The sequence below is a fragment of the Lutra lutra genome, chromosome 6, assembly GCF_902655055.1.
Source record: "Lutra lutra chromosome 6, mLutLut1.2, whole genome shotgun sequence".
NCBI lineage: Eukaryota > Metazoa > Chordata > Mammalia > Carnivora > Mustelidae > Lutra > Lutra lutra.
In genome coordinates this window covers 100,621,371-100,647,613 of record NC_062283.1, presented here as the reverse complement: position 1 = coordinate 100,647,613, position 26,243 = coordinate 100,621,371, and the positions used below count along the sequence as shown (strand labels likewise).

The following is a 26,243-nucleotide window of genomic DNA, read 5'->3' as shown; positions in this document are numbered from 1 at the left end:
TATGCTGAGTTTTCTTATAAATACAACAACAATATTTTGTGGAAATGCATAAAAGAGAAGTTAATTTCATGTCTTTGTCCTATTTATTATGATTTTTTATTCACTTAACTTATGATATAGAAGTTTTAAAATTACCTTTTTCTATGCTAAATACTCAACAGTTTGAACCAATTAGTAGTGTTCTATTCCTAAGACACATCATGTGACAATTCCTTGTCAGACTTTAAAGAATAAATTTCTGATCCAAAATAAACAAATGAGATGTTCTTCAATGTTAAATAAGCAGTTTGAAGGGTTTGTCACACAAAGCACTTATCTTTTACAAAGTTATTTAAAGCTTTAATCAAATTTCAGTGCAATACATACACCCATAAAGCACAGTGAAAGAAAACACACTGAAAATAAATTAAAAACTGAATCATTGACTTGAGACGGGCTCTTTTTAACATGGCAGCCATTCTATAAATAAGAGTCTATGAAAGTGATCATTTACCTGAAGCCCCTGGCTGTGCCTGCTTTTCTCTCTCAACTCAACTAGTCCTCTCTAGCCATCCCAAGCTGGACTACTCCAGCAAAAACAAAACTGTTGAATGAGGAAGGAAACAGAAAACACATGGGAAAGAGAAGGTTTGAAGGTCAACCAAACAGTAAGCAGAAGCAAGAACATTAGGAGAAGCAAGGTATGAATCGGATATGTTAAGCAACAAGAAAGAACAGATTCATAAAATTTTAAGAATTTCTGTATGTACAATTACTACACCTATTTTATGTTATTTTGTATGCAAATATCAACAAGACAGGGTCTGCTCTTGCATTTCACTCATTGGATCTTTTACAGTAATCTACATTATCTTCTATAAAGTATAAAACAATATATTTTACTCTAAATGCAACAAAAACAATTTTTCAAGTAATAAATTTAACACAAATACCTTAAACTTGTTTCCCACACTGATGAAGCTAAGTTTTCCTGCTTTTTGTTTCGTATCCTTGTTGTTATTTGTGGATGATTCAAATAACTCTCGTATAAATTTATCCCTGGACTCACATATTAAGGATTCAAGAGACATATGTAAAGCATCATTATTTTTTTCCACAAATTGGGTCTGAAAAATAAAGGAACAGGAATGATTCAGTCCATCCTATGGTAATATCCTTTGATATAGCTCTGTTCAATAGAATTTTCCAAGATGACAGAACTGTTCTGTATCTGCACTGTCCAACACAGTTGCCACCAATATAGAAATGGAGCACATGAAGTATGGCTAGTGTACTGAGGAACTAAATTTTAAACTTTATTAAACTTAAATGGAAATAACCAGATGTGGCTAGAGATTAACATTCTGTACAGTGAAGCTTCAATTTCAGATGATTTTCTCTTGATAAAAGTCATACTCACTGTTTCATAGCACACTGCCCCTGCAAAATGCCGGATAATGAAGCCTTCATCATCTCTGATGTTCCTATGAATTGCCAACTTAGATTTTCTTGGTATCTGAAAAGAGTACATATATCAGTTATTAAATTATCAAAAACAGATTACATAATTTCCTTTAGAAAACATCTGGGATGTGAAATACTTAAATTATAAAGGATACACAGAACTGTACCCCTGGAACAAATAATACATTATATGTTAATTTTTAAAAATTTTTAAAAATATAAAGGATATTTTCACACTTCACACAATTATACTGCCTTTGAAACATCCAGTAAGCTTTAAACTACCAATGAAATCTAGCAAGTATTTGGTTATAATCTCTTAGAAAAAAAAAAAGGACTAAGACAAAAAAAAAAGCAACACTGTAAGTATGCAAAACAATGGGCATTTTATAAAGTTAACTATTTATGTCTAAAGTAGTGGTTCCTGACCTTGATTGGCAAATTACCTGGAGAACTTTTAAACCTCCTAAATCCCATACCATTTATATCCGATGATTCCTAGGTACAGCCAAGGTTGTTCTAAAACACATCTGAAATCAGTACAGGAACTTTCCCACTCTTACAGCTATACAACCTAACATGTGTATAGAGGAGCCTGAATCTATCTGAAGGACACTGAATCATTTTAGGGTTATACTATCAATTACAGCATCTCATATTTAAAATTCTCCAAAATGCCTTCACATTAAGAGTATATGTCTGACCCTCAAAATGACCTAAGGATAAGAAGGACATTCTCATTTAAAAATGCAGAAGCTTGGGGCGCCTGGGTGGCTCAGTGGGTTAAGGCCTCTGCCTTCGGCTCGGGTCGTGATCCCAGAGTGCTGGGATGGAGCCCACATTGGGCTCTCTTTTTTTAAAAAAATGCAAGTTAAGACTTTGAGAGCCTTACCAGGCCTTTTCTAGGTGAGAGAGCTGGCAGACCAAGGAGCCTCTTCTCTGTGAGATGATAACACCAGCATGAGTCAGAGTGAAGGCGCTGGACTCAAAATGCCTGGCCTGATTCCCAAATCCACCACTTTCCTCACTATGCTACATATAACCGGTCACTTAACCTCTCTGTGTATGTCTCCTCATCTCTACCATGGGGATACAAACAGGATCCACCTCAGAGATTATGAGGAGTAAATAAAATACTTTAAGTAAAACCCTTAGATCAATGACTACCACATATTAGCACATACTAACACATTCTTAATTTAGTTCGATAGATAGTGATTATTTTTATTTCCAAAGAATTATAACAAAAGCAATGGTTTATAAAAATTAGAATTTACTATCTTGCTCTTGTTCTCTTTTGAAACAAGCAGCCAAAGTCCATTCTTGATGTTTTAGCTTGCTGTCCCTGTAGTTTTATGTACTATATAACTCCAGGTAGTCTGAGACCCTGGTCACAATTCTGTTGACCAGCAATCAGTACTCTTGTTAAAGGTAACCATGCATCAGGCTGGTCATAACAAAGACCAGTGAATAGTAAATAAATAGGATTGGATATAACACATCTTCAATCATAGCAAAAGTTTGTTGAGGATACATATTGTTTTATTTCAATCTCCACTGAAGAGAAATAGCTCCCCATTTTAAGAAATATTTAAGGATACAGAAGAACTCCAAGTCAGTGGGAGAGGTGATTGTTAGATTCAGTCCCCTTGAGGTTATCATAATTAAATTAGCTTTTCAAGGAAATACATTGAACCTATTTACCTAACACATTCTTAATTTAGTTACTGATGTATGGAAACAAGAATACTTGTCTTCATTCACTTCAGCTCCTATGGCTATCAAAGCCCTGGCTGTTACACTAGGTTACAATCTCAAAACAATAAACAGAATGGGAGGCATTTTGCCACCCTAAGCAGCTTCTCTTCCTTTTCCTGCCTTTCCTTTGTTGTCCTCTCTAAGTTAAGGCAGCACCTATCTTCCTGGATCAAATTAACATCCACATTTCTCTAGGCTAACCAGTTCTTACTGGGCACAAGGATGGAGGTGTCCTTGTATTAGCTCAAGTAATGATGGCTGAGTGTAAAGATAAACAAAGAATTAGGTGAATAAGGTAAACCTCAACACCCACAGGGACCAGCCTCATGCAGAACAGCCCTACAATTCACTGCTGCAAGGATTCAATCACAGCTCTATATCCCAATGGCAGTGCAGGGAACTAGGTCTTCTAGACCTTTCAGAAGTGCACTTCACGGGGCGCCTGGGTGGCTCAGTCAGTTGAGCGGCTGACTCCTGGCTTTGGCTTGGGTCATGATCTCAGGGTCATGAGATTGAGCCCCCTGTCAGGCTCTGTGCTCAGCACAGAGTCTGCTTGAGGTCCTCTCTCCCTCCCCCTCTGCCCCTACCCCTGTACATGTGCTCTCTCTCTAAAATTTAAAAAAAAAAAAAAAAAAAAAATCTTCAAAAAGGGGAAGAAAAAAACAAGTGTACTTCTCACTTATTTCTACAGCTCTGTGTCTGGTTTTCCCTTCAGCTAATTCTTCTCCTGCTTCAGTTTCTATGTTCCTCTCTGAGTATATTTTCCATTCAAAACTCCCTAGGAAAGAACATTAAAATAAATTGCCTACCCATTATCTAATATGGATTGCTTGCACCAGTCAGTCTCTAAGCCATGAACTTTACTGCTTGTCTTACAAACGTGCAGACTGGCGGCTCTCTGTGATTCTAGGTGCTAACCCCTGGAACGTGATCAAGGTCACATGATAGAAAAAAAAGCAACTCGTGGCCACTTTACTAAAAGGAAGAACATAAAAACAGCAGGTAAACCATTTTGTACATTTTAGACAGATAAAATGTACTTTCTATCCAGCTAAATAAAAGGGTCTTCATTAGATAGATCACCATCACCCAAACTATACATGTATAAATTCAGTGCCTATGTACTGAAGATGCTGTGCTGAATAAATTACAGTTGTTCTCAGCCCCATATAATTTATTATTCTGATTATTTAATATGCAGTATCTAGTATATCTTTCTAAAGATTTCTTTTCTCACCATTGAGTCTCAGTTTGGGAATGATAAACTCACAGTGAGTCGGAAATGTTCTTTGTGCTTCTGGTGAACTGCAGATGTAAAGTGTTGGTCACTTGGCTGGGGAAGGCGATTTTCTTCATCCAAAATATCCAATATCCCCACTAATTTTGCTTCAATTAAATCTATTCCAAAAAAAATTAAAATATGTTAGGGTAAAAACATTTTAAAGATATATGAACAATTTACTAATCACAAATTTAAAGGACTGGTCAGAAGCAATATAGCAGATTTGTAAATATCCTCACAGGTACAGAAAGCAGGTATTTTATTTCAAATCTGACAATTTTTCGGAAAGTAACATCATATATAGGTTTCCTCCACTATGGAAAAGTCTGCTCTATGCCACTTTGCTTTTACAGAAGATCTACATTAATACCTATTTTCACTAGCTGAAAGAAATCGAAAGAGAATATTTGCACTTACAAAATGGTAACTGCTTCTCCGATTTATACCATTTTGGCTTTCAAAGTTTTCATAAAAATGCTCTATTTTCAGATAGCAGGGGAAACTAATACAAGTTTTAGAAAAATAACACCATACACATATAATTAATGTAATAACCATTCTATCTGCAAGCTTGGATGAGATACGCTAAAGAACCAAAAATTCCTCTTCTCCATATAATACCTACATTCAAAATGAAGTAAAACTACAGAAACTTTCACATGCAGAGCTTTTAAAACTACTTTTCAATACTGACTCAAATGTTTTCCAGCAAAACTTCAGTAACAGCACATTTTTATCCTCCTACCATTCAGGTTATTTGAATTTCCTGCTTGTACAAAATAACTATAAAATATAAAGTGCTTAAAAAAGTATATAAAATCTATTAAATGGGACAAGACTCCAAAAGCTATAGAACATATGAAAAGAAATCAAAATTCTAACTGCATTGTTCAGAGAATGATACTTTTTAGGCAAGTGGTGATGGTGAAAGGGGGGCAGCTGAATTAAACTATAAATGAGTATTTTGATAGACATAGAAGGATATGAAAGTGGGCTGAAAGATAAACAAAATAGAGGAGTTCCAGCCAAGATATAAAGTCAAAGGCACATAGATCTGAGAAAGGCTGTGATGTGTAAAGGAAACACTCAGTGAGCCAGGTAGGATGTAAAAATGCTTTGGAAAGTTGTATCACTATAAAGCATTATTACTATTACTATTATTATTATTATTATACCTTGTCTCCAAATGTAGCACATGAGTTACTGACTCAATTGTCATATGGAGTTTTGAAAACAAAGTCTGCCCAACAGCTGATTTTCACGATGAGGTAGGAAAGAAAAGAAAGATTGAGCACTAGGCTGGGGGGTGACAGGGAAAGGTTTCCTTACTGATAAAAACAGAAACCCCGTTCTCCTGACTGCACTGCATTATCCAGATCTGACACATGAAACTTGTGAAGCTAACTTGCAATGGATCAGAGGGTGCGGACAATGCAGCGAACAAAACAAGGGAACTAAACTACAGAAGAGTCAAACACTGAAAAACCTCACTCGGAGCCTGGCTAACCTATGGGCTTCCTCAAGTGAGATAATTTATCTCTTTACTACTTAAGACATTTAGTTCCCGTCTTAACTTACTCACATGTTGGCTGTTTAAGAATGAAAATGTTCATCACGGTAAACAAAAGAAATTTTAGGAAAACTTTCACCAATGGCTGAATTTGATGCCTTGGTAGGAAAAAAACTTCCTGGCAGAACAAGAGAAGTAAAACTTCTCTCAAATACCCAAGTTTCAAGTCCCATAACAATTAGTATCAATCACAGAGCACAGAAAAATCACTAGTAAAAGCATGTACTATATCTTACCATATTTTCCAAAAGTAGAATAAAAAAACCCACATACCTATACAGTCCTGATTATCCACATAATGCACTTCATTAACACCTAAACCTTCTTTTTGATAAAGTTCTTGTTCCTAAAATAAAATAATCATAATCACAGATATGGAAATACTGTTATGATATGAAATGGTGTGTTCTGTGCCACTCCTGCTCATAACTTTTGTTGATAAGTCCAGAGTACAAAGGCTCATACCAACTAGTTCAGGGGTTAAGGAGACTTACAAAACATTAGGGAAGAAAGATCCCTGCACCTAAAGCAATGTAAAGTCAGAAACTAATGGCCAACATATGATTTACATATGTGGAAATGTTCCCACCTACAGATAAGCACACTTTTCTTGAAATATGCAGAGAAATTACACACACATATGGAGATCTGTTCAAACTCAAGGAAAGGCCAGGTTCTGAAATACCTTCAGCAATTTTAAAGTCAAACTTATTAGAAAAATAGACCAAGAGTCAGCAAATTTTTTCTGTAAAGGGCCAGAGAGTAAATATTTTCAATTGTGGGTCACATGGTCTTTGTCAAAACTACTCAATTAAGCCACTACAGCACAAAAGCAGCCATAGATAACAGTTAATGAAGAAGCATGGCTGTGTTCCAATAAAACTTCATTTGCATAAATAGGCAGCCTGCTGGATCTGTCCCAAAGGCCATAGTCTACCAACCCCTGGAATGCACAGAAGAACGTAAGAACTTGCTGTGATAGTTTTTAAAAGTTTAAAGAACAGCTAAACAAAGTAGCTCCCTTTGACGTGAAATTTCTTTCTTCTATTTCCTCAATAGTCCTAAACTGTTGTCCAAAGATAGGAGAGATTTTTAACATGTACAAAAGGCACTAAAATCAAAGAAACAGCAATTAAATGCAAATGGGCTCTAGTAGCTACACAGTGATACATACAAGGAATATAACATTGTAAAAAGTAAATGTAATTTGGAAGAATAATATACAAGTTAAAGTTGAGTTCCTACATAGAAGTCTGGTACCTTCTTAAAGAAAATTTAAAAAAAGGATTTATTAAAGATGGGTGAGCAATGCAATGAGCTTAGGTTGATGTGTATTTTAATCTTTTTTCCCAAATGTTTAAATATTTCCTCCCACAAGATATACTAGAAAAAGGTTTCTATCATTTTAGAAGTCAGTATCCGTTTAAGAACCAATCTGAATTTGAAATCCAAACATTTATTTTAAAGAACTGTTATAAAAATAAACATGTATCAAGATACCATCTCCTGGTCATGTTTCTAGATAAAGCTTGCTGGGCTGGTGTGGAAGGGAAGAATTAGGGCATGTTAAGTGAGAAGCACACATGTACAACTTAAAATAGCAATGGAAGAATTAATGTGTCTGGATAAAACACATTCAGGTTAATTATCTTTACTGATGAGTATTTGGTTTACCTTTCATTTACAGTTCATTTATGCCAGTTAGTTTATGTTCATTTATACAAGTTAGTATACTTGTATACTAACCTGCAGTATAGTATACAAGTAAAAAGTATAACAGGGAAAGTGCTAGGAAACCCATAAAAACAAAATAAAATAAAAATGTGAGAAAAGATTAATGGAATGGGAAAAGGAAAGAATATTTCAGATTTCAAGACCAGATACAGTGGAGAAGAGAACTTAGAAAACAGCAGTACTAATATGAGGAGAACATGGTTGTGGGCCAGCAGCTGGAAGGTGGGTCCAGACCTGCAGTAGTCAGTAAACTGCTCTGGTAATCAGTTTCTTCATTTGTAAAATAAAAAGCTGAACTAGATCATCTCTGAGTTCCCTCTAACTCTACTGTCTACATTCAGTAAAACATATCTCCAATAGCTCAAAAAGGAAGGAAAGCCAGAGATACTGATAGCAAAATACTGGAGAATTCAAATACAAGATAAGAATGGTGAGTCTAATCACATATCAAGTGATCCAAACTTATCTTTACTTATTTTGTAAAGAATTATAAAATAACTTTCCTAGACTTAGGGTTATGAGTGTTGGTCACACCCACAGTTACTCACTAGGAGCAGTGACAACTGGGCAGTGCACACTGTAGCCTGGCAGAGAAAGCACTGGCCAGAGGCACTCCAGGCCAATGGCAACACTGATTTGGTGGCTTTCCTGTGACACAGAGAAAGGGTGAGCAGGTAGCAGAGTGCATAAAAGCAGAGGAAGGGTGGGAGATGCCAATGTCAAAGATGAGAGTAGAAAGCTGTTTGGCAGTGGCAGAAGTAGGGGCAACAGATTCAGAAAAAGAAACAACAGAAATTCCCAGTCTAGCAAAAGACACTAGTATGAAGCAATAGATGTTCACTTCTGCGGAGGTGCCTGCTAGAGTTTTTATTGGGTTCCTAAGCTTTAGCTGTACAATTAACACTTCTGATGTGCCTGAGCAACAGCTAAGCCACTGGGGGCCTGTCCTAGCCATCTCTGATCTCCTGAACCACCTTACATTATACCCCGTCTATCAGTGTAACTGCAGCATGTCTCTGTTCCTTGAAATTAAAATAGCGTAATGCAGTTCTTAAATTTAAATTGTAATAGCAATTACCTCTTTCAGAATCCTTTCATTAAAAAATTGTTGAAGTTTTTCATTGCAATAGTTGATGCAAAATTGTTCAAAACTGTTGTGTTCAAAGTACTCTGTAAATATAAAACCAGAATCAAAAGTCATCAACTTCGTATTATAAGTTTATCTTAGGATAAAATTTTATTGTATCAATGCTTAATTTAAAATTAGGTAAAAAAAAATTCACATAATTGTTTTAGATTCCTCAACTGCTCTTATTTCAAGACAAAATTTTTTAAGAATTTAAGTACTGAAAATACTGTGTTTTACTCAACAAAAACAATGTGTGTCGAATGAGATAAATATTATATAGTGTAAGATACAAAATGTAAGCCACTTACAACATAATTTTCTTAAGCATAGGTGTTAATAGCAATCTAAATTAACTAAAGAACAAAAATGACTTAAATGCAAGTGCTTTAGATCTTTTTCTGTGTAATCTGTAAAATTACAGTTATAAAAAACATTATGAACACTAACTCATTTTTAAAATGAAAAGACTATATTACATTATCTCTAAGATCCCTGCAGCTCTAAAATGTTATGATTCTGTGTATGTGCCTGTTACACTAAAACTAGTGCAGTCCAGGAAACAAATGTCTGAAGATTTTGAAATCTTAAGTCAGTGATGAGTGTTTGCCCACCTTTGAACAAAAAGTTTTAACATATACATCACATCAAAACCAAAACTCTATTCCCCCCAAAAAGTAAACACTCAAACCTTCCCTCAGCAAAAGCAAACAAACTACACAGGAAGAAAACTCCGCTCATACACAGGCAGAAGGAACACCCACATTGATAAAGCCCAATATAAAATCAGTCAGATTTACTTTGAGATTTTTTACAAAACAGTCATTCAAAACAACATGGCATTCAGATGTTAGTGATCCATTTCATTTCTGATTGCACAGCCCTGTGGTTGTTCTCAATATCTATCTTGAATATATATTAACATAAAATATCTTGTATGTACTTTATGTACTATATACCATGTGCTATATCCTTAAAAAAATATTTTTTCATTTGGTGGGAATTCACTGGAAATAGCTATCTGTTGATAACACTAATGATGAATTTCTACATAGAGCAATGAGTTTGGCTTATATGGTAGGTCAACTTGTACCCAGCACTACACTCTTGTCAGTGGTTTTGAGGACTTAATCTTCTTTATTAGTAGCATTCGAGACTTTACCTTTATTCAGTTGCATTCATTTAGGAGTACAGAGACATCCCCTAACAATAATGGTTTCAGTCAGCATGTTTTCTTCTTTTTCTTTTTTTTGAGGTGGGGGAGGGGCCAAGGGGGGGAGAGAGAGAATCTTAAGCAGGCTCCACACCTAGTGCAGACACCAAGCAGGGCTCAATCTCATGACCCTGAGATCATGACCTGAGCCAGAATCAAGAGTCAGACACTTAGCCAAATGAGCCACCCAGGCACCCCTCAGTCAACATGTTTTTAATTTTAGCATTAGTGTGACCAAAATCTATGAGTTTTTCCCTTTTTTTTTTTTTTAAAAAGATTTTATTTATTTATTTGACAGACAGAGATTACAAGCAGGCAGAGAGACAGTCAGAGAGAGGAGGAAGCAGGCTCCCTGCTGAGCAGAGAGCCCGATGTGGGGCTCGATCCCAGGACCCTGGGATCACGACCCGAGCCGAAGGCAGAGGCTTTAACCCACTGAGCCACCCAGGCGCCCTGAGTTTTTCCCTTTTTTAAGCATCGGCTTCCTATTTAAATTACATTATGAAATGAAATCTAAGTACAGACATATAACTGAAAATACATCAAGTGAAAAGTATTACAAGGGAAAAAAGGTTTTTTTACATTTTAAACATATGTGAAAAACTGAATAAAAAGTATCAAATACAGATTCATGAACAAAACTGTACTTACCGAAACCAGCAATATCTAGGACTCCAATAAAATAAGATGATGTTTCAAAAGGAAAACACTGATTTACTCTGTTGACTACATGATCAAAAAGATGGCTATAGACCGTCTTTGCCAAGGCATCACGGGCATTGTTTGCTTGCTCCACTTTCAAGGGCACCCTATAAAAGAAGACTATACCAATGAAACTTTTTTACAGTAATAACTGGGAAAATAATGCCAGATACCAAGATCAAAGTGTATCTAAAACATTCACTGTGAAGAACAAAATAAATAGCTCCAGGAGGTCATCTGCCGATACGCACAAACAAATGGGGCTAAGAAGCACAGTCAAAGAACTAAAGAAGTTATCTACACCTAGATAAAAAAATGTTTTATTGAGTAAAAGAACTTTAGGCTCCAAAAATGGTTTAATCTTAATTTATGCTTTATTGCACATGATGAATATATAAAAAATTATTCAGAGGAATAATCTTCCTTTCGACCTTCAAAGACTTACTTTAAATGCAAAAGAAACTGTGTTTAATTCAGGGTAACTTTAAAGTATGATACCTTATTTAACACTGTTTAGGAAGAAATGTTTACATCTAAAAATCTGGACTGTCCAATTCTACTATTTAATATAAGTAACTACGCAACAATGCTAGATGTTGCAGATACAGACACAGAGCCCTCTTCCTAAAGAAAATTATACTCTAATGAAGAAACTACCATAAAAGTGAATTTTCAAAGAGCATGCTAAATGCTATAATAAGGGTAAGTATGAGGCACCATGGGAGCACCAAATAAAAAAGTCAAATTTGGAAGTAACCTTAAAAGTCTTTGAGGTCGGGGCTGGGGGCGGGGGCACCTGGGTGGTTCAGTGGGTTAAAGCAGGGAGCCTGCTTCCTCCTCTCTCTCTGCCTGCCTCTCTGCCTACTGTGATCTCTATCAAATAAATAAATAAAATCTTAAAAAAAAAAAAAAGTCTTTCAGGTCGGGGAACCTGGGTGGCTCGGTGGGTTAAAGCCTCTGCCTTCAGCTCAGGTCATGATCTCAGGGTGCTGGGATGGAGCCCCGTTGGGCTCTCTGCTCAGCGGGGAGCCTGCTTCCGCCTCTCTCTCTGCCTGCCTCTCTGCCGACTTGTGATCTCTGTCAAATAAATAAATAAAATCTTCAAAAAAAAAAAAAGAAAAAGTCTTTCAGGTCAGACTAATACTTGAATCCCTTCTAAACTGGTTTTCCAACTTAAACTTCCTGCAACAGAACCCCTTCCTAAAGTGAAACTTCTCTGAGTACTCCATACATAAAATACATAAAAGAAGTGCTTTAGAACAAAGGAGAAATGAAGGAAATGTTACCTGAAGATCACACACGTGTGCATTTACTGGAGTTCCCTTCCACCCCAGAAATATCTCCAAGGAAAAGCAACTGTATGGCACTACTATACATTCTCCTTGGTAAGGTTTACTTTATAATAATTTGGAATTAGTTTAGCAAACAATCAGGCTAAATATACCTTGCTAATGTTTCCCAAAATGTAAGAAGTACCAAACTTTCTGCATGGCTAAAAGTTTGTTTTTAAATCCTTCTTGGATAAATTTGTTGAAAATCTTCCTGAAATAGGTCACTAGAGTTCACTGACTGCCTTATTTAGCAAGGGATAGAGGATCTGACTTTTTTCCCTACAAAGCAAGATCTTACAGTGCCTCAGAATGATGGCTGAATATACATTTTATTTTATAGTATCAAAAACAGAAATGCCTACAACACAGGATATTGAGCCAAAAGTGTACAGAGACCCAAATACAACCTAGAAGTTCTTGGTTACAGATCAGAGAAACTTTGGCTACGCTCTTATTTTCCTACCATTTGCAATTTCCTCTAAATGAAGACTCCAAGAAGTAAGGGGAAAATCCATTTGCTGAATGTTTTACTGGAGTAAGTTTTACTTAATAAGTTTTAGAACATGACAGTTGCAAGGGAAATGACTTTTAAAGTAAAATGATCTGTTTCCTTCTGAAACTAAATGGTGATGTACAACCTTGTAAATACACTTTTGAAAAATACTAAACTGTACCTTTTAGAAGAGTGAATTATATCTCAAAAAAAAAAGTCTGGAAAATTTGGAAAAAATTGTTGCCTAAAAGAAATATTAACATAATCAACTCATATTTTTGTAGTTGTACAAAAGTAAACTTCTCTTACTTTATAAACTACAAATCTGTGCCATGCAGCATATCTACAAGGAACAACTCTAAGAGCTGTGGAAGTCAGCATTTACTTGTATAGTAGATTACTGCAGTAATATGCACAGAATTCTTACCTATCAAGCACATGTTTTAGAACATTATAATGATCATAAAGATCAACTTTAAATCTCATTGTTCTCAAAGAAAGATTTTTCCCTGACAAACCACAAGGCAGCATTTTTACAGAGCAATGAGTTAAGGAACTTACTTTATAACTGTTCCTTTGGTGCCCCCTGCTGTTGTTAGCATGACTCTTGTAGTTAAACTTACACGAAGATCATCTTGATCCAAACCCAGTAATTCAGCACAATACTCCAATGCCTGAGTAGATTTATTCTTCAGATTACAACCACCTATTGAAAATACATTTAAATTTCAAGTTAACAGACATTATATAAACCAGATTTCCAAGATCACTTCTTAGAAGTATACTTCACTTACATAAATCTATGGAATAGACAAGGCTTATTTGTGACTTTTAATTTCACTTCACTTTTTTTCACCACCCACTCAGTGGGTTAAGCCTTTGCCTTTGGCTCAGGTCATGATCTCAGGGTCCTGGGATCAAGCCCCGAGGTGGGCTCTCTGCTCAGCAGGGTGCCCGCTTCCTCCTCTCTCCCTGCCTGCCTCTCTGCCTACTTGTGATCTCTGTCAAATAAATAAATAAAATAAAATAAAATAAAATAAAATAAAATAAAAAAGAGAGAGAGAGAGACACGCCTGGGTGGCTCAGTCCATTAAGCGGCTGCCTTCGGCTCAGGTCATGTTCCCAGGGTCCTGGGATCAAGTCCCACATTGGCCTCCTTGCTCAGTGGGGAGACTGCTTCTCTCTTGGACTCCTCTGCCTGCCTGTGCTCTCTCTCTCTCTCTCTCTCTCTCTGACAAATAAATAAATAAATAAAATCTTTTAAAAAAAAAAGTCATACTTCCAAGGTCAATGGGAGACCCTCACTCAAGACAGTCCACGATATAATCTTTCAGCCCATCAATATTAACCTGGACTGTTTCATTTTTTATGACCTGGCAAGCAGAATATACTGATAGATTATAATCCTTGTAAATCTCTAGAAAAATATAGTACCTTATCATTAAAATTCATACGATTCCTGAAAACCTTAAGGAATAATTTTAATAGCAAACACTGGCATTTCAGTAGGTCAGTGTGGCTGGCGGTCAACATATGAGGTTTTATTTATGTGTGTGATGTATCTGTGTGTATCCATGCTGGGTATGTACATGCTCCTGTTGCTCAGGAAAGAGAAAGAGGGTGAGGAGATAACTGCTATTCCCTGTACATCATATCCATAGATTTCTAGTAATGGAGGATGTTTTAAAATATATTATTTAAAAAGAACTATACTGTAATGCTTTAGCCAATGGCCTGATGTGGTTGTAAGACTTATTAGCTGTGTGACCCTGAACAAGTCACTTATTCTTTCTGTGTTCAGTTTCTTCATCCATTTAACAGATAATAACTGTACTTATCTAATAAGGCTGTTATAGAGATTAATGAGGTTATATATGTGAAGTTCTCAAAATAGTACCTGGTACACAGTAAGCACTATATAAAGGTTAACTACTATCATTTTTATTGTTACTACTTTTTTTTTTAAGTAAACATTTTACTAATATTTTTAAGGTTTAATGTTTATAAATAATTCCTCACAAAACTAACTTCAAAACTATAAAGAATGTGAAAAAATCCTAAGTTTATAAAAAAAAAATAAGCTTATCGTGACAAATTAGTAAACACCCTGTCTCAGGAAAAATAGACCATGAGATTTCCTAAGAATAAGGGTTGTGGGCACCTGGGTGGCCCAATTGGTTAAGTGTCTGCCTTCAGCTCAACTCATATCCCAGGGTTCTGGGATAAAACCCAGGATTCTGGGATCAAACCCAGGATGGTATTTGATGACCAGGAAGCCCGCTTCTCCCTCTGCCTCTGCCCTTTCCCCCTGCTTGCGCATGCACACACACCCTCCCCCTATCTCTCTCTGACAAAAAAATAAACAGAATCTTAAAAGAAGAAAGAGGGGGAGGAGGATAGGGAGGAGGAGGGGCTTCAGGATAACTCACTGGGGAAAAAATAGCTTTTTCAGCAAATGGCACTGAGACTGGGTTTCTTTTTTTTTTTTTTTTTGAGACTGGGTTTCTGCATGCAAAAGAATGAAGATTGATCCCTGCTTCACACCATAAATAAAAATTATGAGCTAAAGACCTAAATTATGAACTAAAACTATTAAACTCATGATCTTGGACCAGGTAATGGTTTCTTAGATATGGCACCAAGAGCACAAACAACAAAAGAAAAAATCAGACAAATTAGGCTTTATCAAAATGAAAAACTTCTTTGTTTCAAAGAACATTACCCCAAAATTTAAAGGACAAGACATAGATTGAGAGAAAACATTTCCAAATTATATATCTGATAAAGAACCTGTGTCTAGGATGTAGTTTTCAAAAAACTCTTACAACTTGACAATAAAAAGACAACCCAATTAATGGACAAAGGATATAAATAGACATTTCTCCAAAAAATAGATACAAATGGTCAATAAAGACATGAAAAAATGTTCAATTTATGGGCCTTCAGAAAAATGCAAATAAAAACCACAATGAAGTAAAACACTTCACACACACTAGGATGGCTATAACCACACAGACAGTGTTAGGATGTGGAGAAAGAGGAACCTTCATACACTGCTGATGAGAATGTGAAATGAATACAAATACACTGAGGAAGCTGTGGATATTTTTGTAATTATTTTATCAGAAAATTTATTCTACTATAAATGTTTAGAACACTCCTACTTATATTGAAAAGTTTTTTTGCATGATAGCATAAATGCTATTTTTAACAACAGGGATTTGGGAAGGAATGAGAGGTAAATGCTGAAGTGAGGAAAATGTTCTAAAAACTAACCAAAGTGATGACTGCACAACTTTGACTCTATTAAAAACCACTGAATTGTATATTTTAAATGGGCAAATTGAACAGTCTATGAACTATATTTCAATAAAGCTGTTACCAAAGAGAAAGAACAAGGGGATAAGAATACTTAGAAGATATAATGAACATTTAATTCTATGAAAATAAGCTTACTACTGATTTCTAGCTTCTACACTCATACACACACACCATTATCTAAAATTACATAGCTCTCAATAAACTGACCATCAATAATTCATTAATGTATTTAAACATTTCTTTTTTACTGTTTTGCAAAATTTCTTACACACTTTCAGGAATTAGGGAATCACTTTTGTGATGCAGAATTTTTAAAACAGGCATTTTTTGCATATGCTATCACGTAAAACCTTTTCAATATAAGTAGGAGTCTTCTAAACATTTACAGTAGAAAAATTTTCTGATAAAATAATTGTAAAAATATCCACAGTTTTTTTGAGTTGTTAGGATATGCCAAAATTGAGCTCTCTAGGAGGGAAAAAAGTCGATTCTAACTAGAAAGAAACCATTTGGATCTATAGTAAGGATCACAGAAAAGATGAAGATTAATAAAATCTGAGCTATTAAAATTAAAATAACCTATTTTATTTTCTTAAAAGATTTTATTTATTTGAAGAAGAGAGAGAATGAGTAATGGGGAGGCAGAGGGAGAGAGAAAGAGAGAAGCACACTCCCTGCAGGGAGACCCTCAGGGGGCTCAGTTCCAGGACCTGAAGATCATGACCTAAGCCAAAGGCAGACGCTTAACCAACTGACCCACTCAGGGACCCCAAAATAACCTAGTTTATTAGTTTCCTTAATTTGTTGCTTCACTCCAATCTTCTCTGCTTTCTGCTCATTTTCCTTTTAACAGAAGGAATTTTGAGAAGAAAGATAAAAGATAATGTAAGTATGTGCTATTTCCCTTTTAACTGTTTAAGTGCTTTTCAACTAACTGGATCACATCACATTTATGATCCTCTGTATATATCTGCATGCTCTACCACAGCATAATGAGATGTGAAAATGGCAACTATCGCTTCTAACATTTCCAAAGTGGGCCTTAATCTAAACTTTTTTTGTATTACTTAGAACTTTCCACATACTCCCTTTGTATAACAATACTAGAGAGCAAATGAGATATATTCTAACATTCATTACATTTTCAAAATAAGAATATTGAATCCCTCACAAAACCTAAAACTTTAGTGTACACTAAGAACATACTGATTTTGTTTTTTTACATTTTAAACTAGAATTAATCTGTATTTTTATTTTACTTATTCATTAAAAACACAGTGATTACTATGTCCTGGACATAAATATTGACATCATTTAATATTTAACACATTTATTCCCCTATACAACATGAGGCAGGAGTGTTGTTATCCCCCATTTAGAGGTGAGGAAACTGAGAGACAGAGAGGTAAAGTTCCTGGCCCAAGGCCACACAAGCAGATAATATGCTTGTGACGAATACTCTGGCTCAAGAGCATGTACTCTTCAACACTACACTGTGCTGCATCTGATGTTACCGACTGCGCAACATCGCAGGATATTAAATCTAAAAGTCATGAAGACTGTTTCAGTCTGCTCATTCACAGGTCAGGACTCTCAGTGAGGTTCAGTGACTGGAGGCAATTTGGGACAATGATCACAAGTACCTGAGTTAGTCAGACTTGGGGAGAACCCAGCTTTCACATCTACAACTTCATTAGTAAATAAATTACTTATGCAGAGGTTTCACTTCCATAAAATATAGATAAAGCCCTCTACCCCATTATCTTTACCAAGTTTAGATTATGATTATGTTGTTTACGATGAAACACAGTATATGAAAGGTCTTGCGCATAGCAGGCACATTTTTAAAATGTTCTTTCTTCTTTCTTCTGACGCTCCTTTTTTTTTTTTTTAAAGATTTTATTTATTTATCTGACAGAGAGAGATCACAAGCAGGCAGAGAGGCAGAAAGAGAGAAAGAGGAGGAAGCAGGCTCCCTGCTGAGCAGAGAGCCCGATGCGGGGCTCGATCCCAGGACCCCGAGATCATGACTTGAGCCGAAGGCAGCGGCTTAACCCACTGAACCACCCAGGCGCCCCTGACGCTCCTTCTTTATATGCATATATACAATGGCTAGGTACTACACTTTAAAAGTACTTCTAATGGACTGTTTCTTCATTATTTTACAAATGAAAAAAGCAAGCGTCAGAAAGCTTCTGGGATCTGACACTAAAGCCCATGTTACTGACTACTATATTAAATGATCCTTTTGATTTTTTTAACTCGTTCTTAGTATAAAATATTTTAATAATGTATTTATGCAGGAGTCAACAATTTTTTCTCCTAAGTGTCAGATTTTAGGCTTTGCTGGCCATATAGTTTCTATGACAACTACTAAACTCTGCTGCTGTAGCATGAAAGCTGGCACAGATAAGACATAAATGAATAGGTGCAGCTTTGTTCCAACAACACGCTATTTACGAAACAGGCAGCTGGCCAAATCTGGCCATGGGCCATAGTTTTCCAACCCCTGTAATTCATGGATCAAATTTAAGATTATACAAAAAGTCTTATTTTTTATGTAGAGACTGAAACACCTAAGTTGAAAAGTTACTATCATGCAGGCATTAAATGCTCTTTTCAATATGTATAAAGTATAACCTATTTCCTTTACCAAGTAATAAAGTATATGGGCTTGTACATATTCAATTGCCCTAATTAATGGATCAAAATTTATATCAATGAACTGGGAAAATGTCAAAATTCCTTAATAGTATGTGCACATACTGCAAAAGTATAATTATCAGTTGAAAATTTTAACTAAATATGACCCTGAGAGTCACAGTTACATATCTTTCATAAAATGAGTTTATTCCCCATCAGTATCACTGATTTGTTCAAAACAGAATTCATAATGACTAATAATGCAGCATCCTTCATTCCCAACATTCACCATGTAACATAATACATTCTAGAAACTTCAGGGTATTAAAAACATGCGTACAAACAGATTGAATTTACATATAACAAAGAAATGACAGAACTTCTTTTATTCCTCTTTAAACAAAACAAAACAACACAAACAAAAAAACCTGAAGTGTTGCCGGCTTCCTCAAAATCAATATTTCCAAGGTGCAGGACACCAGCTACTACCCGGAACAGATCAAGCTTTTCTTCATCATCCAAACCAATCTTTTTCATGGCTATGCACATTCTAATAAAATCTCCATGGTCATCTAACAGAGGATCTTTCAAAGAACCTGCCTTAAGATACTACAAAACAAGAAGACATCAATTAATTGTTCTTTGTCATTATTTAAGTATATTAAAACTACTACACAAGGTCTATTAATGCACTAAATGACATGCAAAAACAAAATGTCAATGGAAAAACTTTACTATTCTGACAATTCAAAAACTAAATGTGCAAAGTGTACACAGGATCTCTCTGTATTACTTCTTTCAACTGCCTGTGACTCTACAATTATCTCAATAAATATCAGTCAAAATGGAATGAGAGGTTTTCCAGTTAAATTACAATTTTAATTCTAATGTATTATAATGCTAAATTAAAATACATTAGATAAAAATCTAAATTGAGTGAAAAAGAAGGGAATATCAGTGGTTGAAAGGAATCAATATGAATCCACAGGTCAAAAGGAACTAAGGTGAAAAATTATAATAAAAATTCAATGTAACACTTAGCATTATATTCCTTCAGGTTAACTGCCATCAACTGCATTAGTATTCAACAATAATAAATACTGGACAGACTAATAACAATTTTCATAACCAGAGAATCATTTTTTAGATCTTCCTATATAAGCATATGAGGTAAGGTGTATTAGTAAGCATTGTGCTTACGCAGAATTTATGCAATGACTCACATTTCAGAAAAAATAAAGAAAAATTTTCTCTCCTAAAAGAATTTACATCTAAAGTATTCATTTGTTAGAACCTATTTAAAAGCTCAGAAGAAAAAATAAGAAATTTAGGGCTGCAGAAATCTTATAGAAGTAGAAAAATAAAAGTTACTGGACACAGAAAAATTGGACTAGGGATTTTCCAGAAATTGACAATGAATAGGTAAAATAAAACAGATAACACAGCACCAGAATTAACTGCCCACTAAAGACATCTCTAAGAGATTTTCTTCCCCCTCCCAGATGCCAATTCCTTCCCAGCTAAAGCTGGATTATCTTCCACAAAATTCTTTAAAATGCTTAATTATGCTTGGGTGAAATTTCTGGAAAATGTCTAGAAAAAGAAATTTAATTTTATTCTTAAAAGAAGCAAAGGAAATAATCACATGCAGCCAAAGTTAACAGAAAACACAGATCATGCAGAATTTTTAGTCTTGCAACTGAATGGTTACTTCATTTAAAATCTTTCTAATCAAATATTAAGAATATATTATTATGGTAGACTAAAAATACTGCATTTTCCTAACAATGGCACACAGCTTAGACACTCAAATGGAATTAAGCAAAGGATTCTAATTAGTCAAAAATTATCACCTCATCCTCCTGATAAAGAAGAGATAAAAAGTAATTTAAACATATTAATCCATTATTCACTTAAATATTTTTATATATACACTCAATAATATGAACAAACTATCTCACAAAGTTTGATGACTCTAGAATCACAAAGAGTACATTTTCATCTTATCAGAATACAAAGAGTACATGTTACTCTTTGGAGAGTAAAATCTAGTTTTCTTCCCTCTTTACTCAGTTTTTTCCATGTTAAAGATAAAATTTAGAGATCTATCTTTTACCTAAAGGACAGATGCACTAGGTAATGTTTCCATTATCTTAGTAGGAAGAATAAAATTTCTGTATTTTGATGATACTTCATAAAAATAAAGGTTATCATGACAAAGGAAGATACCATAATAAATATTAAAGTTACTTGTTAAAGTTCCAACCATGAATTTCACCTAAACTAAAGTTTATGATTTATAATTCAGATATTTATGCCTAAAACAATAATTGTTGGGGCACCTGGGTGGCTCAGTTGGTTGAGTACCTGAATCTTGATTTCGGCTCAGGTCATCATCTCAGGGTTGTGAGGTCGTGCGCCCCAGAAGGCTGCATGCTCAGTGGGGAGCTTGAGATCTTCTCTCTCCCTCTCCCTTCCCCTCTATCTCTCCCTCCACTCTATGAGCACTCTCTCTCTTTCTAATAAATAAATAAAATCTTTAAAAAATAAATAAAATGATAAATGTTAACAAATAAATTAACTGTACTCATCTGCTTAGAATTTGAAATAATGGGAATTTTTGTTTGTTTTCTGTTCTTTTCTAGGAACATATTAAAGACATAATTCATCTCATTTCGAAAGCAGTCAAAATCATCTGATTCACACAATTAAAACTGGATATAATAAAAACTGTACAATTAAATATTCAATATAAAACTTTAAATAGAGACAAAATGAACTAGTCCCTAAAATTAATCCTGACTCAGATTTCATAATTTAACCTCCTCGAGTAGATATAACTTAATACTACTTATTATTTGAACATTACATATTAAAATTTGTAAGAGTTAATAGATTTTTAGATTAAGGATTTAATGTTTTAAAAATAATAATAGTATAATTACATCTAATTGCCTTTAGAAACATAATAAGTAAAACCTAAATATAAGACTTTCCTAGGGGCGCCTGGGTGGCTCAGTGGGTTAAAGCCTCTGCCTTTGGCTCAGGTCATGATCCCAGGGTCCTGGGATCGAGCCCCGCATCGGGATCTCTGCTCAGCAGGGAGCCTGATTCCCTTCCTCTTTCTCTGCCTCCCTCTCTGCCTGCTTGTGATCTCTGTCTGTCAAATAAATAAATAAAATCTTAAAAAAAAAGACTTTCTATAGTATATTACAGAAATATAATGTTCTAAAGAGAAATATAACAATACATAAGCATTAGTTCACAAGAATGCTTACTTTATTTAATGTCTACTTCAAAGCTTACTTCGGCCTTAAAGTAGAAAATAAATTATGGACATATTTTATACTAAAGTCCAAGTGGGTAATGTGAGAGTAAGTTAAAAATTTTATTAGCAAAGGATAATTCTTAGGCAATTATAATACCCTCATGTGGAGGAAAAAGAACAGGAGGATAGCAGTGCACTGAGGCCTAACTAAGAAAAACCAAACTTATAGCTTTGGTAGATACCAACAGAGGCATAAAGTACTACAAGAAAGACTTAGATGAGCATTTTGTTTTTTAAGTATAAGCCTAAAAGTAAGAAATATTATTGGGGCTCCAAAATAAAAAATATATCTTTGAGTATGATTTTTATATATTAAGGATTTTATTTTAAAAACAACAGTCTACTATACCTCGGGACTCTTTCGGTTCTGTAAAATCTGTTTGTCAGTTTCTTTGTTAGCAAAGTATCTAGTACAGCCTCGGTTTAAATACTAGGAAAAAGAAATATAAATATAACAAATACAATCCACATGAAAATAATACAGAAGAAAATACAATTTATCAAAACAGTGGTAAACAAAAAGAACTTTTAAATATAACCTAAATATCATTTAATCTCTCAATTACAACTGATAACTTCTATATATTATAAACGTTTTTACTTCTACTAATCAAACCAGGGATATTTAAAATTCTGATTTTTGAAAGCAGATTAAACAGTTAACATAAAAATCAGTACCATAAAGCTTTCCTATTTTTAAAGGGTAGCAATTTTAAATCTCAATGTCAAATATCGTCTTAAAAATACAGTTCATAAAATAAGTACTATAGATATAATGAAAATCACCTTTCTACTAAATACATAGTCTCAAATAAGAACCTACACATTGTGGTTTAACATTTCAAGTAATATTTTTAATGCTGAGTAACAGAATAATATCCCTAAGTTTCTTAATTTCTGATTTTTAAAATGAGTTCTTCAAAACATGCCATCTATATTTGTTGACAGTTAACAGTGATCACACATAAATTTCAATACTTGCTTTACAAACCTTCATAGGTATCCAAATAACAATTTCAGCTCTTATCTCAATGATTTACTTTGCTGCCCAGAAGCCTTTTAAAGACTAAGCACTAAAAACATAGAAGAAGGGAAGCAGCTGAGAAGAAAATAATTTATTAGTCCCAAAGTGAATCTATTACCACACTGAAGGTGGGGGTATAGTCAGGAAGGAAGTACACAGGAAACAAAATGGAAAATGTTTTTAGGAGTGCCTGGGTGGCTCAGTCAGTTAAGTGACTGTCTTCAGCTCAGGTCATGATCCCAGGGTCCTGGGATTGAGCCCCAGGTCCTGGGACTGAGCCCCACATCAGGCTCAGTGCGGAGCCTGCTTCTCCCTCTCCCCCACTCTGCTGCTCCCTGTTAGTACTCTCTCTGTGTCAAATAAATAAATAAAATCTTAAAAAAAAAAAGAAAGAAAAGAAAATGTTTTTAAACATCTCAGCTTCTCTTTAATCAGGTCACTATGATCCCACTGCACCATGGCATGAATTCTGAGATTAAATACATCACACATCATATAGATGCTATGAAAAAAATGTACATTACAGGGGTGCCTGGGTGGCTCAGTGGGTTAAGCCTCTGCCTTCAGCTCAGGTCATGATCTCCGGGTCCTGGGATCGAGCCCCAAATCGGGCTCTTTGCTCATCGGGGAGCCTGCTTCCCCCCTTCTCTCTCTGCCTGCCTCTCTGCCTACTTGTGATCTCTATCAAATAAATAAATAAAATCTTTTTTAAAATGTACATTACATTTTGAATAATTTGGGAATAAATTAACATTCTAGATGATACTAATTTAGGTGGTATACATTTATTTGTGTACCTCCATTATAATGAAATATTAAAACACAGAGAAAACCAGAAAACGATATACAATGAGTTGTTCTTTCCACCTTCGAATCTTCAGGAAAAAAAATAAAAGAGAGGGAGAAATAATATTGTTAAGTAATTTCAATTTACTATTTCAAAAAACACTATTTTACTTAGTAAGATAATAGTAGCTTAATCATATAAAGCCAAAACAAATGTTTTCTTTGCTAGCAAGGGTTTTATCTCCACAACCCTATATTGCTTTATAAAATACTTGGCTTTTGGATAGCTAAACATAGTATTAAAACCAACTACTTGTTTTTTCCAACTGCCCTATAACTAGAAAACTATAACTATTCTTGCTATCCATTGTCATTCTATCCAAGCTTTATTTCTATTCAAGGACCTTTGCATGACTATAACAAATGCTCATAAAACATAAGCAAAAATAGTTGAATATCTGAATAATGCAGTCTTTTAAACCTTTTATTTTCTAAAATACATGAGTAGTTATAAATGTTTTCAAATAGTATCCCTACAATTCTTGATGTACTATTTTGGACAAAGTAGTGACAAAAAATTTTTTTGAACTGTTCAACACAACTTTGGAATTCTTTGTCTTTATGACCTTACCTATGAGTTGTAACTGAAGACCTAAACTAATCCACAGAAAAACCTGATGAAACTATCAACACACTTTCAAGTCACTTGAAGGCAGAATCATTTGGGGGAAGGGATATAGAGATATGCATGTGCATGCATGAGAGGAATAACCAAGACAGCAGATATATTTGGGTGAAAGATAATACTGTTCCTCTAGTCTCCTCCTAACCAGTATAAGAACTCTGGGAAGTGAAGAAATCAAGGCTCCCAGTTCATATTACAGAGGCAGGAAACTCTCTAACCTGATAAAGAATTTCAGTAACTACCTTCCGAGGATGACTGCCATTGTGCCAGGAAAGGCTATATATTCTAAGATACACAAAAAATATGCTCTCAAGCCTCCAAACAGAAAGAAATGCTAAATTAAGAATAGTCACATTACTTTACCATTAACTCAGAGCCAACAACATCACATCCTCATTATTAAATTTCATATGATTCATAGTAACTTATACTCCTTTTCTAAAAATCATTGTATAGACGTATCTCTGCTATCTTCCTGATTATAATGTGAGCAACTAACTTCAAATTCCAACTGATTTAATGAGTTCTAGAGAAGGTGAGACATTGTAGAAGTAGATGAATAGGCACAGTTGTAAAGCATTGTAAAACAGTAGTTTTAGGTTTTCCAAATACGTATTAAAAGAAACTGACTGAAGTAATAAAAGCTGAATTGCAAACATAAACACAGACGCAGAGAACAATAATTAAATATAATATGTGTCATGATTCTCATGTGGAGAACTCCTACCCAAAGAGGATTATCCAGAATCACCTGGAGAACTTTACTCAAACTTCATTCCTTACCCATTCTCATAATCCCGCACATTCCTCACAAGGACACTGTTCCCTAGCTGTGAATTTATAAACCGCTAGCCATCTCCAGTCTGACCACTTCTTGAAACTCTATTAGCTTGTGATTCTTGGCACTCCTCATTTTCCTTGTATTTATCGTACAGTCCCACTTGGGCTTTCTTTCTTGTACAACTCTTCACCAACCATACTCTTCAACTCCAGAGTCTGGATACTGGCACATGCTTTTCTACATTATACAATCTCTCTGGACAATCTCATCTACTCACTGTCATAGTTTTAACTACTACCAGAGTACTGACATCTCCCAAACCTATCATGACAGCACTAATAATAATCTTCAGATTAGGATACCCAACCATCTTCTAGTCCTCTCCCTAAGGTGATCATAAGTTCCAAAACTAAACTCAACCTATATGCAACAAATCTTCCATCTGGCCCTCGTGTGGTATTTACATCCACCCAGTTACCCTAGTCAAATTTGGAAAATTATTCCAGACTTCTCCTTCTCCCTACCATACTCAGTCTCCAATTCCTATCACTTTACCTCCCAATATTTTGGACATCCTATACTCTCACCAAATTCAGGCCCTAAGTAACTTACTTCAGTGATAGCCATAAGGTTTCCAACGAATTTACCCCTACTTGTATTTTCTATCCATTCCCTACCCCACCCTCTTCAAGATACCTTCCGTTTTAAAGCCAGAGGTAAGCACAGACCTATCCAACTTTCTACTTAAATCCTTTCAATAGCTCCTTATTAACTACAGAAGACCAAACTTTCTACCCTCAACTCCTACCATTTCCTGCCGTACCCTTTAAGCTGTTTCTTGCCTTTCTTTGTTCACCTTTTTGCATCTAGTAGGAATACTATTTGCATCTTTCTTTCTCTAGTTAACACTTAAAATCCTTCAGGATTCTGATCAAACTTCAGTTGTTCCTTGAAGTCTTTCCAAAATTCCCAGCATCCTATGCATATCTCTTTCTTAATCTTTCAACCTATCCGTCAGGCTTT

General features: G+C 35.0%; 1 protein-coding gene across 10 annotated transcripts in view; it reads right to left on the bottom strand.

Moving 5' to 3' along the window:
* Positions 1-26,243, bottom strand: part of MYO6 (myosin VI) — a 145,699-nt gene that overhangs the window by 40,727 nt on the left and 78,729 nt on the right. For 9 of the 10 annotated variants that reach the window (XM_047732913.1, XM_047732914.1, XM_047732916.1 and 6 more), the window contains exons 10-18: positions 22,294-22,374; positions 19,045-19,225; positions 13,214-13,358; positions 10,778-10,935; positions 8,866-8,957; positions 6,327-6,399; positions 4,472-4,599; positions 1,400-1,495; positions 933-1,106 (exon numbers count right to left, since the gene is read on the bottom strand). In XM_047732913.1, the coding sequence (XP_047588869.1) occupies positions 933-1,106; positions 1,400-1,495; positions 4,472-4,599; positions 6,327-6,399; positions 8,866-8,957; positions 10,778-10,935; positions 13,214-13,358; positions 19,045-19,225; positions 22,294-22,374 (1,128 nt within the window). Of the gene's footprint in view, positions 1-493; positions 584-932; positions 1,107-1,399; positions 1,496-4,471; positions 4,600-6,326; positions 6,400-8,865; positions 8,958-10,777; positions 10,936-13,213; positions 13,359-19,044; positions 19,226-22,293; positions 22,375-26,243 lie in introns of all 10 variants that reach the window. The other variant, XR_007128063.1, reaches the window with a different exon arrangement.